Consider the following 15,639-nt stretch of genomic DNA (forward strand, 5'->3'; position numbering starts at 1 on the left):
GGGTATACCATTGCCTTTGGGCAAGAGGAGAGGTTGATTCGGTACTTGGAACCTGAGGGCCATAAACCCCTTTATAAGATTTTTAAAATTGTATTTTCAGAAGGGAAAAAAAGCCATTATATAATAAGATGTGCCAGAAATATCATCAATATTTGGTGAACCTTAGCATCGAAACAAATAAACAGAGAGGAAAGTTACTTTAGAAGGGAAAAAAAAATGTAAGTTTGGGAGATTCCTGTCCCTACATCAGAAAGTGAAGTTCATTGCCGGGGCCTTTTTGGTCACTTTGTAAATGCAGTTACTCCCGCTTCTATGAATTACCTCACTATTAAACTTCTCTGGCACCAGCACCTCGTGGAAATGGACCGAGCCCTCTCTGTACTTTATATCGGAAGACAGGTAAATGACAGTGTTTGAACCGCAGAGATCTTGAAGTGTCTGCAAAAGGAAAGGAAATTGCGATGGACTGTACACAATATCCGAGCCCAGGATGAAATCAAAATCATTTGGGTAGTTTTTCTGATCAGTCCCCCAAACCAGAGAGCTGACTTTTATCCGATGTCTGGAGCAAGGAGGAATGTTAGCGGAGACATTGTACTCGATTTGCTTCAAGACGTATGGTTTGTCTGTCAGAGTGACATCTCCGCCTGGAAAATATCAGAAATATCATTATTAATGGTGTTGTTCTGTTATGATACTAATCAACTCTAACACAATCTCTCTATAGATGCTACTATTTGTATTTTTCTCACGGCCATTCGGAATAGATATCTCCAATATAAAGTAATATCATACCTTAAATTTAAATAATTGCCCGAGTAAATGGGAATTGTTAGCTGATGCCTACCAGTACGGCGAAAATGTCACCACTGACACTTGATTATGGGCAGGCACTGCTATTGATCATGAAATTGGCATAATAATTAACTTGATGCCCTCAGCTAAAAAAAAATCAGAATTTCATCTCTAGTTGCTACTCCTGACAGTGTAACATGAGAAACGGTCACAGTATCCCCTAAAACAATGATCACTTAGAACAGTGGATATGCAGTGGACGGGTGACCAGATGCGAGTCATGATTATGAGCGGATGCACGAGGAATAGCAACTAGAGATGCGAGTTAAGTCTGCGATGCTAAAAAAATATTAATTTCAAGCACTGTGAATGATAATTATAGGATCAGCTGCGATTAACATTCACAGGTTCATTTATTATCAAAGTATGTACCCATAAACAACTGAATTTCGTCTTCTCAAGATAGCCAAGAAACTAGGAAAGAACGTGAAAGTAACACATCAAAGTTGCTGGTGAACACAGCAGGCCAGGCAGCATCTCTAGGAAGAGGTACAGTCGACATTTCGGGCCGAGACCCTTCGTCAGGACTAATTGAAGGAAGAGCTAGTGAGAGATTTCAAATGTACCTCTTCCTAGAGAGCTGCCTGGCCTGCTGCGTTCACCAGCAACTTTTATGTTTGTTGCTTGAAATTCCCGCATCTGCAGATTTCCTCGTGTTTGCGTTTTTAAAAGAACGTGAAGTCGTTCAGAGAGAAACATCAAGCCCAACTCCCGCATAAAAAAGAACGGCATCCCAATCGTCAACCCACAACCCCCCACCCTGCACAAAACGCAACAAGGACATCCCCCAAACCCCTCTCCCGTCGCGCAACAAAACGGAAAGGAACGGGCAGAATACAAGAACCATAAGACTGGAAAAGCTCGCTGTCCATAAATGCAATACTCTAATCCATAACGCGGTACCGTCCTCCTCCTCGTCATTGAAGAGAGAGGCAGCACGCCAGCGCAGAGGACTGCCCGCATGTCAGTGAGCCACAGAGCGACAAGTCGCTCACTGGCCGCTCCCCGGCAGCGACTTTAGGGAAGGCAGTCGGCGCTGAACGCTCGCTTGCCTTCCGGGAGGCAGACGGGTGAGAACCTGTGGATATTGCTAGTATGGCCTTCCAGACTGCACTCGGTGGCTCCACGGGTGACAGTATGCAATAGTAGGTGGATCGAATGTGATGAGTATTTATATAGGAAGGTAACTGGTGTAAAAGATAAGAGTTATGGAAGACAGTGTTACTCGCGATGATTCCCAGGAATTTCTGACGGTGCTTCAACTTTTCACTAACCTTCAGATGAGTCACGTTATCTGAACTTTCGGATCCGATTAACAATGTAATTGGATGTAAATTAAACGAGTTGATACCACTGTGGGAGAGTTATTTGAATGGGGGAGGGCGTGGGCAGCAATTGAAAATGAGAAACTGAGACAATACAGGAACTCTCCTCAGACGCTATGAAACAGAGTTAACATTTCAGGTGGTTTGACAACAAAACGAACGCAAAAATGATGGTCAAGGATATTGTATTTAGAAGCTTAAACTGAACTAGGAGAGAAATTTAACAATTACTAAAGGCTAATGAAAGGTTTTCTTAAAGCCTTAAAAGGTTCATGGAATGTTGACTTACACATCAAAGTTGGAATACTAATGAGCAGAAGTTATGAGCCTTTTGGGGTACCGCAAAGCTCGGTGCTGGGACCCCAGTTGTTTACAATATATATTAATGACTTGGATGACGGAATTAAATGCAGCATCTCCAAGTTTGTGGATGACACGAAGTTGGGTGGCAGTGTTAGCAGTGAGGAGGATGCCAAGAGGATGCAGGGTGACTTGGATAGGTTGGGTGAGTGGGCAAATTCATGGCAGATGCAATTTAATGTGGATAAATGTGAAGTTATCCACTTTGGTGGCAAAAATAGGAAAACAGATTATTATCTGAATGGTGGCTGATTAGGAAAAGGGGAGGTGCAACGAGACCTGGGTGTCATTATACACCAGTCATTGAAAGTGGGCATGCAGGTACAGCAGGCAGTGAAAAAGGCGAATGGTATACTGGCATTTATAGCGAGAGGATTCGAGTACAGGAGCAGGGAGGTACTACTGCAGTTGTACAAGGCCTTGGTGAGACCACACCTGGAGTATTGTGTGCAGTTTTGGTCCCCTAATCTGAGGAAAGACATCCTTGCCATAGAGGGAGTACAAAGAAGGTTCACCAGATTGATTCCTGGGATGGCAGGACTTTCATATGAAGAAAGACTGGATGAATTGGGCTTGTACTCGTTGGAATTTAGAAGATTGAGGGGGGATCTGATTGAAACATACAAGATCCTAAAGGGATTGGACAGGCTAGATGCAGGAAGATTGTTCCCGATGTTGGGGAAGTCCAGAACAAGGGGTCACAGTTTGAGGATCGAGGGGAAGCCTTTTAGGACCGAGATTAGGAAAAACTTCTTCACACAGAGAGTGGTGAATCTGTGGAATTCTCTGCCACAGGAAACTGTTGAGGCCAGTTCATTGGCTATATTTAAGAGGGAGTTAGATATGGCCCTTGTGGCTACGGGGGTCAGGGGGTATGGAGGGAAGGCTGGGGCGGGGTTCTGAGTTGGATGATCAGCCATGATCATAATAAATGGCGGTGCAGACTCGAAGGGCCGAATGGCCTACTCCTGCACCTATTTTCTATGTTTCTATACTACAATGGCTGGGATTGGAACTTAGAGAACAGAGCGGAACCGTCCCCACCATCGGGGACACCATCAAGAGGCAGTACCTCAGAAGCCATCCATCAGTAAGGGCCTGCACCATCTCGGACATGATCCATTCTCATTACTACCATCAAAGAGGAGGTACAAGAGTTAAGGCCCACATACAATTCAAGAACAACTACTTCTCCCCATCAGATGTCCGAACAGTCCATAAAATAATGAACACTGCCTCAGTATTCCTTTATAATTTATAGTAATTTCATCTCTTCGCAATGTACAGCTGTCTCAAAACAACAAACTTCACGTCTAAATCTGATTCTATAACATGGTGGTTTAAAGGGCCGGATTATTGGACAGTTTACGATTAATCACTATTGAATACAGAAGATCAAGAGGTGAACTCTTCAGGGTATTAATAGTAAAGCCAATATTTCAGGGGGAAGAAATTCCTGAAAATAATAGTGACCAGTGGGGCCTGGTCCAGACGCATCTCCCTGCCCTCAGGTCAGAAACTGGTGCTATTACATGGGAGTTTAAGGGCAATGACGACCCGTGGGATACTGCTGTCGAGAATGCCACAAGGGCCGATAATTAGCTTCTCTCTTGCTGGGGTAGTCATTGCTCATACTTAACACTTACAAGCCGTGCCTAATTAGCAGATATTGCCAGGGTGAACGGTGAATAAATTGATTTACACTGCAAATGGTGTCCACTATAGCAAGTAGTGCCACAACCACGGATTCGGCAGCGCAGCAAATGCGGCCATTGCGCTCGTGAGTATGCACGCGTCAGCTAATTATTATTTCATTCTGACTGCATTTAACTCCACTCGTTTCTGCGTAGTGCTGGTCGAGACTTGAACACAGCAGCGTTTAGCTACCTGTTTGCATTCAGCCTTGCCTGAGAAATTGGACTATCGATCAAACTGACTCTGAAGACTAGCGGTATTCGTTTTATATTTTCTTTCAGCCGCAGTGTTAGCTTCGTTTCCCATTAATGGCCCTGTTTAGCTAGCGTTTACTGATTTCTTTTCCTTCTAATTTTGGGTGTCGCATTAAAGTCCGAACTACCAACCCGCCTGGATCATATCCGAACATAGTGACACTGTGGGCGTGGCGAAAACTAACTTAGAGTTCAACAACGCACACAAAATGCTGGAGAACGCATCAGGCCAGGCAGCATCAATGGAAAAAGAGTATAGTCGACGTTTCGGGCCGAGACTCTATCAGGACTTGGGGGGGGGGGGTGGAGTGAGAAGTGTCAATGTAAGAAAGCGGGGGGAAGGGGGGAGCTTAAACCATGTAGCGGCTGGCGGGGATGAAGTAAAGAGCTGGGAAGTTGATTGGTGAAAGATACGGGGCTGGAGAAGGGGGAATCTGATAGCAAACACCCCATGGAAAAAAGGGGAGGAGCACCAGAGGGAGGTGATAAGGTGAGGGGGGACATCGCCGGAAGTTCGAGTAATCCATGTTCATGCCATCAGGTTAGAGGCTACGCAGACAGAATAGGCGTTGCTCCTTCAACCTGACTGTTCGCATTGCGATAGTAGAGGAGGACATCGACTGACACGTCGGATTGGGAAGTAGGATTAAAATGGGTGGCCACTGGGAGATCCCGCTTTTAAACAAAGTTAGATGTTAATTGGAAGAATGAACGTACCCAGCAACGTCGCCAAAATCCCCACGATTCCGCTTCCCGAACCAAGTTCAAGCAGCTTCTTCCCGGTAAAATTCATCTTCTCGGCCTCAAAATACCGACAAAGAGCAAGGCCCTGAGGAAAGAGACAAAATGCGTTTCTACACCACTTTCAGACAGAAGCCGATGTGAGAAAGTGGGAATAGGATGGTGGTAGGGTACGTGCGGAAGACTTTCGTGAGAGAAGGTCAGCGCAGCCTTCCGAATTCTGAAGAACAGTTGATTTAAAGGAATCGGGGCCTTAAACGAAGGAGACGAGAGAAATGCAATGGAAACCCAAAACGATTACTATTAACTTGATTAAACTTTTACAGTTTTGTTCAGTTTGAAAGTCAGAGCGAAATGATCAAGGACAAGGATTGTGATGTACTGCATTGACAGTATAGGGCAACGGTGGAAAAGTGAGGCGAAGGGTAGGTCGAAACAGGGTTCAATTCACCTGAAGATAGAAGGAAACAGAATTTCGCTGGTGAAGAGCGCGTTGAACGTTTTGTGCTGGTGAAATATAAATGGTTAATTTGAAGAGAAGGCGGTAACTTGTTGCAAGCTTCTCTCTCACACACCCACTTAACGTTGTTTTACTTACAACACTACAAAAGTATGGTTATCATATTGTACGTTGTGACTTGCGGACAAAATCGATTTATGGATGTATGCAAATACCAAACCTATTTGTTACCTGGTTTTATGTTGACATTGAGTATGAGAGACATAGCTAGTGAAGAACCTTGTGTCTCCGTTGGTAGGGACGCGAATCAAACTCCACTAGATTTGAGATTGTAACTCGGCAAGTCTGATTCCATGGTCAGAAGGACAGGCCAAAGATGGTTCTCGATCAATGCAGGTGTTGGTTGACCCATTCGAAGCGAACTGTGGAACTCGTCCGTGTTCGTTTCTCCGCTTTTCTCACTAAGATTTCCCTGGTCTTGTCATTTCAGCTTGAGACTCGTCTTTCATCCAACACGTTTACAACTCAGAACTACTTGCGGTTCGAGGCGTATTTTGTAGATCGGCTCAACTTGTAAGGCTTCATATTTTGGAAATATTTCTTCGGTACCAAACTCGATTTTTTCTTTGTTTTGCATATTCTCTTTACAATGTCATGCAGCTGGAATCTTTCTCGGGGGGAGAAAACTTCGCCCCCGCCCCGGGAATAATCAGAACCCTGACAAATCCTCATGCTTCCGATGCACATTGTTGCTGCACTAAATAACAACGGTGGAGTCTTAGAGTTTTTTTTTTAAATATAGAGCCAGTGGAGTCGCAGTCCTTAAGTTTTAAAGTTTGTCTCATTGTTCTAGCTGAATGGACACTGTCGGCATGCGGGTTGAGCACAGGGCCCGTATCTGCGCACTACTGTTCTACCATGCTTTGACTTGTATTGCAGGTTCAAAGGAAGAATCGGCGGAAGTATTGCATATGGCTTCCCTATCACCGTCTGTGTCTATAGTTTATTTGTGATTCTGTACACATACATTGTCTTAATTGTTTTCCTCCGCTTCTCGGTAAATCGCTATTTATTATGCTTATAAAGTTCAAACCTCAGCCCAACGGGTACCTTTAACTGATCCTACCCTCATTTTATTCCCACCCTCACAACCACCTAACACTGGAAATCAGTTACCAATAGGGAAGGTTGGTTTAGAGGAATGTGGGCCAAACTCGGGTCATCAGAACAGAAGATGTTGGATCAGAATTGAGCCATGGGGCCCGCCGAGTTTGCCTCGGCGAGGGTCGCTCATGGAAGCAAAGACCTGGTTCCGTGCTGTATAACTCTGAACCTAAACCAGACCACGTGGAGGAAACCCCGCCTGGCCGCAGGGACAAAGTGCACAATAACAACACTTGTGATCAGAATTGAAACTGGAGCTGTGCCACTGTCGTTTCCATAACTCTGCCAGATCCAACCAAATTATCATTTCGGTTAGGAAGAGCTAGCGAAGTGTTCTCCCGTTGGTTATCCTTTCAACTTTCCGGAGCTATTCAGAATCAGGATAATTATCACCGGCATATGACGTGAAATTTGTTAACTTAGCAACAACAATTAAATGCAATACATAATTTATTTTTCCTCTAAGTAATTAATTAGTATACGTATATTGAATAGATTAAAAGCGTGCAATAACACATACTGTATATTAAAAGTGAGCTAGTGTCCAAGGGTTCAATGTCCATTTAGGAATCGGATGGCAGACGGGAAGAAGCTGTTCCTGAATTGCTGTGTGTGACTTCAGGCTTCTGTACCTCCTATCTGATGGTAACAGTGAGAAAAGGGCATGCCCTGGGTGCTACAGGTCCTTAATAATGGATCTGCCTTTCTGAAGTTGTCCTGGGTACTTCGTAGGCTAGTACCCAAGCTGGAGCTGACCAGATTTACAACCTTCTGCAGTGTCTTTCGGTCCTATGCAGGAGCCCCCTCCCCATCTCCATATATGATATGTCTGGTATGTCCAACATTTTCTTCATTTGTTAGATTCCCTGGGTACCAATTATATCAATACAGTATATGGTCCAGTCTATTGTACAAAGTCCACGGCGTCTCTCTCTGGTGTACCTGAATGCACCTCGGTTACAATAAGGCAGGCTTTAGGAACGGAAACGTGTCAAACATCCCCACACAAATGTGCGTCATTCTCCATCGAGGGGCTTATACTACACTGGTTTAAAATCAGAGTACACTCTGCGGGTAGCCTCCCGGAGACGTGCATGCTTCTGATCCAAGCCACCGCTGCCAGAAGCTCTTCGGCAATTGGCAAAGGTAGAGAGTAATTCACAAGGATGTTACCTGTCCTGGTGGGTTGCTGATATAAAGAGGCTGAATGGGCTGGGACCTTTATTTCTCCGGGCACTGGAACCTGATGGGTGACTTTGCAGAGATATTTCAAATCATGGTAAGGTAAAATGTCAGTCTTTTTCCCTCAAAGTAGGGGAGTCCAAGTCTAGAGGGCATGGAATTTAAGGCGAGTGAGGAGAGAGTTAAAAGGGGACTGAGGGACAAGTTCTTCCACAAGGAAGATAGTGGGTGTATGGAATAAGCTGTAGAGGCAGGCACAATTATTGAGATTAGAAATCATAGAACACTGCAGCAAAGCAACAGGCCTTTTGGCCCATTTAGTCTGTGCCGAACTGTTGGCCTAGTCCCTTTGATCTGACCCGGACCATCACCGTCCCATCCATGTACCTATCCAAATCTCTCAAATTTGAAATCTATCCCGCATCCAATACTTCCACGCTCTCACGACTTCGAGTGAAAAAGCTCTCCCCGAGTATTCACTGTCCGCCTTTAACTCTAGTTCTAGTCTCACACAACCTGGGTGGGTGGGTGGGTGCAGGGGGAACCTACTTACACTGGCCCTACCAATAACCCTAATAACTTTACATACTTCTATCAAATCTCCACTCAATCTTCTACGTTCTAAGGAGTAAAGCCCTAACCTGTCCAATCCTTCCCCGTACATCAGGCCCTTAAATCCTAGCAACATCCTTGTAAATTTTCTCTGCACTTTCAATCGTATTAATCTTTCCTGTCGTCATTTAAAAGACATTTGCTCGGATACATGGATAGAAAACATTGTGGGGGATATGGGCCAAACACAAGCAAGAAGGACTGGCTTGGATAGATGTCACAGACAACGAGAACGAGTTGTACTGAAGGGCTTGGTGTATCAGGATTTCTCTTAAGCAAAATAGACTGGTAATAGGTTATCAGACTTACAGGACTCCAGACATAAGCAGAAACGCCCAATGAAGATTCTTTAAACAGACTAATCTTCATAGTATGTCCATCAAATTCATAATCTCTCTCCTCCAACAACATACTGTTATTTTCTGTACCAGACATGTAGAGTTCACGAGTCTGATCCAAGAATTTACCTGAGATTAAAGGAGAGCAGGGCGTGATTTAATTGTGTGTTAATTGCTGTCTATTAAGGAGGTTGTAGCTTCTCCCCATGGCCACGTGAGTTTCCTCCGGGTGCTCCGGATTCCTCAGAGTCCAAAGACCTACCGGTTAATTGTCCCGTGATTAGGCTAGGGTTAAATTGGGGGGGGGGGATTACTGGGCGGTGTTGCTCAAAGGGTCTATTCTGTGCTGTATTTATCGAAGTTGATAAACAGATGAATAAATACTACTCACGTACTGTAAAATAGATTACACTTCCAATAAATTTAATCACTGATTCAGCGTGACCCTAATGACTCCAGTATTGTCTTAAAACAGCGAGAAATGCCGATTCCTGCTGAATTCCCAGTTGACAATGAAAACATGCCGGGGACAGGAGGCATAATCCATAGATCCAAAGCAAGGGCAAAATAGAATAATAAATAAACAAACAACAATTATCGAGAACATGAGATGTAGAGTCCTTGAAAGTGAGTATATTGGTTATGGGGACATTTCGATAATGGGGCAAGTTATCCCCTTTTGTTCAAGAGCCTGGTGGTTGAGGGGTAATAACTGTTCCTGAACCTGGTGGCGTCAGGGGTGTTAACTGTTCCTGAACCTTGTGGTTGAGGGGTATTAACTGTTCCTGAACCTGGTGGTTGAGTCTGAGGCTCTTGTAACTTACTCCTGGTGGCATGAGTAAGACGAGAGCTTGACCTCGGTGGTGGGGGTCCCTGATTATGGATGCTGATTTCCTGCTACAGCATTTCATGTAGATGTGCTTAATGGAGGGAAGGTTTTTACCTGTGATGGACCGGCCTGTCTCCACTTTTTTTGTAGGATTTCCCGATCAAGGGTATGATGTTTCCATACCAGGCTGTGATGCAGCTGGTCAATATACTGACCGCTACATATCTATAGAAGTTTGTCAAAGTTTCAGATGCAATGCCAAATTACCGCAAACTCCTAAGGAAGCCAGAGGCGCTGCCGTGCTTTCTCTGTGCTGGGCCCGGGGCAGGTCCTTCGAAATAACACCGACCCTCGTTGCTGACCCTCTCCACCTCTGATCCTCCTATGAGGAGTGGTGTAGAGTGGTCCAGAGAAGATGGAAAGCGGTATATAGGACCAACGTAATATCTGATAATCCGACGCGAAACTAATCTTGGTAATACAGGGTAAACTGTTTACGATTTTGTTTTATTGTCATGCAAGCGACGTGAGCTTTCACAGGGCCGTCCTTGAGGTGGCTTGCTGCCTTCCCGAGGCATTGTAGTCCTTGGGGTGTGGTTGTGATGTTACCAGGGAGAGATTTCCAGGATCTTAAGCCAGGGTGAAGAAACGGCGAGATGTCGTGCGTGGCAGGGAGAACAGCCGCCGGGCGGCCGCGTTCCTGAGCTGCCCTTCTTGCTGCTGGAGGTCGTGTGTTTGAAAGGTGCTTTTCAAAGTGTTCTGGTGAATTGCCGCTGTGCATCCTGCAGATAGTCCCCGCAGTCTGAACTATGTGTGGATGGGTTAATTGGGCGTGGGGGTTGGAGAAAGAACCAACTCATCGTGTTTCCAAATTGTGCCTTTCTACCACTCTGGTTCTGAACAAAATAATGGAAAAGCTGTGAAATATGGAGCTAAAGGTAATGCTTAGCGGATCTTGTGGTAGTAATGAAGAGAGAAAATTCAAGTCAATAACACAAGGATTAGCTCTGAATTTTAAAAATCAGATTAGTTCTGAATTTTTTTAAAAGGAGATTATATGAAGTTGTTGGTCTTGATATTGAGTCTGGAAGATCGTGAAGTGCCTAAACAGATAAGGCACTATTCCTCCATCTTTCACTGGGCTTCATTACAACAACCACCGACCGATCGGGCCGAGTGGGAGTTGGATGAAGAAGAGGCAGGTGACAGTTAACTCTGAGTCTGCTCTTCGGATAGAGGGCGGTGTTCGGCAAAGTATAAAAATGCAAGTCCAAGTGTATTACCACATCACCTGAAAAGAGTGTTAGAGTCTCCAGATGGTGGAAAAGGAAGAGAGAAAGGCTGGCCGTAGTAGCCCGTTCCCCCTTTTCAACTCACCCTTGCTCCTGTAATGAGCTCTGCGGAGCGCGGGAGAGCACTGGGCTCGGGTTTTTTGCGCACCTGAAATGGTTAATTGCTGATTAACGATCGTCGTTAATCGTTTGAGTTCCTTCTGTTTTTTCCTCAAACGTCTCGCTCTTTGTAATGTGGCTTCCAGCTGCCTTCTGTTTAAGCTTATTAAATTTATTTTGATTGGGTCGGGGATTCCGTGTTACTTGTGTTATTTAACAAACAAACTTGCCCCCAAACTTGCACCTGACATCTCCTCTGTACCTACTTCCAAGCACCTTTAAGCTATGCCCTCTCATGTTAGCCACTTCACCCCTGGGGAAAAGCTTCTGACTCTACAGAATCAATGCCTCCCATCATCTTATATACCTCTATCAGGTCACCTCTCATCCTCCGTTGCTCCAAGAAGAAAAGGCCGAGTTCACTCAACCTATTCTCATAAGGCATGCTCCCCAATCCAGGCAACATCCTTGTAAATCTCCTCTGCACCCTTTCTATGGTTTCCACATCCTTCCTGTAGTGAGGTGACCAGAACTGAGCACAGTACTCCAAGTGGGGTCATCCTTGCGTCATTCTAAGATGACTGACCCTTGGTTCAAGGACAGCTTAATCAGGGGAAGTGTAGTCCCTGCATCTTCCCTGTTGAGACCTGGAAGGGTTTAAAGGTTTGGTTCATATTGGAAGGAGATTGGATTGAATAGAATCCCCCTTAGAGTTTTAAAAGAACTTGGTAATGGAAACAAGCCATTGCAACATATCCAGAGGAGGATATGAACTCTGTTGCAAATTCAAAGATATTTGCTCTAGCATTAATTCAGAGATGAAAACAGTAACAATGTCACCACATATAGAATCCTGGATACTTTAGGTGCCTGGCTCCATTTAAATATTGCTTCTGTGGGGTCTATCATTGAATGCCCTATCCACTTCCATTTTAATTACCATTACTAATCAGTCCAACCTGGGTCAGGAGGTTGTGGGACATCAAGAGTCTAAAATAATAAAGCTGATTATTTGGAAAGAGAGGAAAGGGAGACACTAATTTACTGAGGTGTTCTTCCCAGCAGATCCACATGGGTGGGCTTACTATATGGGAAAAGAAACCTACTTCCACCATGACATTTATGTAGATAGACTTGGCTGTGAGAGTCAGCAATGGGTGGTTAGGGGCAAGACGCTGGGTCCAGAGCACTAGGTTTGTGTACGTGCTATCTCTCAGTTCATCTCTCTCTCGGGTACTCTGCTATTGCATTTCTTGCTCTGATGCTTTCCTGTACTTCATTTCACTGCTGTTTCAGCTTTCCCACAGAAAATTTCTGCTACTTCAGATGAAAAGGGTCATCAGCCTGAAATTTTATCTGTTTCTCTCTGCACAGCTGCCTCCTGGCTAAATAAGTAACACTCTCTAGTTATTGCTTCATTCATATCACCTCTTTCATTTCTAACAAGTACTGTCTGTCATTTTACCTCACTATCTGACACTATCTTACCTCATCTCTGCCATTGCTTGGAAACTGCTGGAGTCAGTTATCAAAGATGTGATAACAGCACATTTGGAAAGCGGTGAAATCATCGGACAAAGTCAGCATGGATTTGTGAAAGGAAAATCATGTCTGATGAATCTCATAGAATTTTTTGAGGACGTAACTAGTAGAGTGAATAGGGGAGAACCAGTGGATGTGGTATATTTGGATTTTCAAAAGGCTTTTGACAAGGTCCCACACAGGAGATTAATGTGCAAACTTAAAGCGCGCGGTATTGGGGGTAAGGTATTGATGTGGATAGAGAATTGGTTACGGGACCAATTGGAAATGGGACCTTTTCAGAATGGCAGGCAGTGACTAGTGGGGTACCACAAGGCTCAGTGCTGAGACCCCAGTTGTTTACAATATATATTAATGACTTGGATGAGGGAATTAAATGCAGCATCTCCAAGTTTGCGGATGACACGAAGCTGGGCGGCAGTGTTAGCTGTGAGGAGGATGCTAAGAGGATGCAGGGTGACTTGGATAGGTTGGGTGAGTGGGCAAATTCATGGCAGATGCAAATTAATGTGGATAAATGTGAAGTTATCCACTTTGGTGGCAAAAATAGGAAAACAGATTATTATCTGAATGGTGGCCGATTAGGAAAAGGGGAGGTGCAACGAGACCTGGGTGTCATTATACACCAGTCATTGAAAGTGGGCATGCAGGTACAGCAGGCGGTGAAAAAGGCGAATGGTATGCTGGCATTTATAGCGAGAGGATTCGAGTACAGGAGCAGGGAGGTACTACTGCAGTTGTACAAGGCCTTGGTGAGACCACACCTGGAGTATTGTGTGCAGTTTTGGTCCCCTAATCTGAGGAAAGACATCCTTGCCATAGAGGGAGTACAAAGTAGGTTCACCAGATTGATTCCTGGGATGGCAGGACTTTCATATGAAGAAAGACTGGATGAACTAGGCTTGTACTCATTGGAATTTAGAAGATTGAGGGGGGGATCTGATTGAAATGTATAAAATCCTAAAGGGATTGGACAGGCTAGATGCAGGGGGATTGTTCCCGATGTTGGGGAAGTCCAGAATGAGGGGTCACAGTTTGAGGATAAGGGGGAAGCCTTTTAGGACTGAGATGAGGAAAAACTTCTTCACACAGAGAGTGGTGAATCTGTGGAAGTCTCTGCCACAGGAAACAGTTGAGGCCAGTTCATTGGCTATATTTAAGAGGGAGTTAGATATGGCCCTTGTGGCTACGGGGATCACGGGGTATGGAGGGAAGTCTGGTGCAGGGTTCTGTGTTGGATGATCAGCCATGATCATAATAAATGGCGGTGCAGGCTCGAAGGGCCGAATGGCCTACTCCTGCACCTATTTTCTATGTTTCTATTCTTTCTTGTATAACCCCTCTGAAGATTTGGCCCACCAAATGTGGATATTTTAATCCCCTTTCCACCTAGATGAGCAGACTCATCATTTAGGAAAGATTCATCGATTCAAAGCAAAGTTAATGTGGTTTCATGAGGATCTAACAAGCAGAGTAGACATAGGGACTGGATTTGGACTTTCAAAAAGTGTCTGTCAAGGGAGCACATAAGAGATTGGCGGATATGAGTTCGTGGTATTGGATGAAGTGCATTAGTTTGGATTAAATAATGGACATCACATAGAAAACAGAAAGTTGGAATGAACAAAATATTTATTTTAGGTTTGCTTTGTTGCTAATTACATACAACATACATTAAAAACATTCCAGGGAATGACTTTGCCAAACAACTATACTTGTTCACTAGTCACAGTTGATTAAAACAACTCAAACATTCACCACATAGTGTGAAATGATCACTTAACTCAACCGTTTAATTTACAATTTCCAAATCTCACAACTTGCATTCAGAAATTGTCCACTCTTGTTGAACCTGGCTGGAGTTCAATCTGGCAAGTTCTGAGTCCTTGACTATCAAATGCATCTAGTTCTTGCCCTGTCTTCAGGTCACATTCAGATATTTACAGGGCTGTAAAGCTGTCCCAGCCATGTGCTCAGTTGAGGCTGACCAGGTGTTGATGACAGGAACTTTATTCACTGTGCCCCTTTGTTTGGTGGTTTCCAGCATTTCTTCCCTGGCAGCAAGGTATTATCCCAAAGCATGGTGATATATTTGATATCTCCCCGGCTGCTACTGGATGTTGTAACTTATGGAGTACCCCAGGAATCAGCTCTTAGTCTTCAGTTATTTACTATTTACATTCATGATTTGGAGGTAGAAGCAGAGTGTAATGTATCCAAGTGTGCTGATGACACAAAAATGCTGACCTGCATTGTAGCTGTTCCCCCAACAGTGAGGGTTGTATGGTATTGAAGGCAATTGAGAAATCAAAAAACATTATCTTCACGGCGATGCCCTGCTTATCAAAATGGGAGTATGTTCTGTTCAGCAGGTAGATGATGGCATCATCGACTTTGGTGTGGTCCTGATAGGCAAACTGCAGGGGATCGAGGCCTGATCTGACCAGGTGTTGGAGGTGAGCCAGGACCAGCCTCTCTGGGGTCTTCATGATGTGGGAGGTTAGGGCCACTGGACGGTAATCATTCAAGACTTTCAGTCGGCCCTTGGGTACTGGGACTGTGTTTTCCAGACAAGCAAGACCCTTTCCAGGCTGAGACTCAGACTTAAAATGCATTGAACTTCCACAACTGCTCAACACACTCCCTCAGGACCTTGGGGTTCACTCCATCTGATCCCAATACTTTGCCGTGTCTGTGTTCCCAGAGCCCTTCTCACCTGCTCAGTAGTGAAGGAGAGTCCATAGTGAATGAGGAGTTGACAGAAGTGGGACCAGGGGAGGAGAAGATCAGGATAGTAGTATTTGGTATGTGGACGTATGGATGGTAAGTGCAGGGGAAGGAGAGGTTGTAAACTGTGGTAGCATGTGTTGTTCATCCAAGTGTTGAACTGG

General features: G+C 44.6%; 1 protein-coding gene across 1 annotated transcript; it reads right to left on the reverse strand.

The window, feature by feature from the left end:
- Positions 1 to 246: 246 nt before the first annotated feature.
- Positions 247 to 15,001, reverse strand: LOC134337690 (EEF1A lysine methyltransferase 3-like). The gene is made up of 5 exons (XM_063033267.1): positions 14,996 to 15,001; positions 11,193 to 11,255; positions 9,357 to 9,380; positions 5,207 to 5,318; positions 247 to 647 (listed from the first exon to the last, which is right to left on the reverse strand). Exons 1-5 carry the CDS (start codon positions 14,999 to 15,001, stop codon positions 247 to 249), a joined length of 606 nt encoding a protein of 201 aa, XP_062889337.1.
- Between the last annotated feature and the right edge of the window lie 638 nt (positions 15,002 to 15,639).

Source organism: Mobula hypostoma, chromosome 1 (genome assembly GCF_963921235.1).
Source record: "Mobula hypostoma chromosome 1, sMobHyp1.1, whole genome shotgun sequence".
Lineage (NCBI taxonomy): Eukaryota > Metazoa > Chordata > Chondrichthyes > Myliobatiformes > Myliobatidae > Mobula > Mobula hypostoma.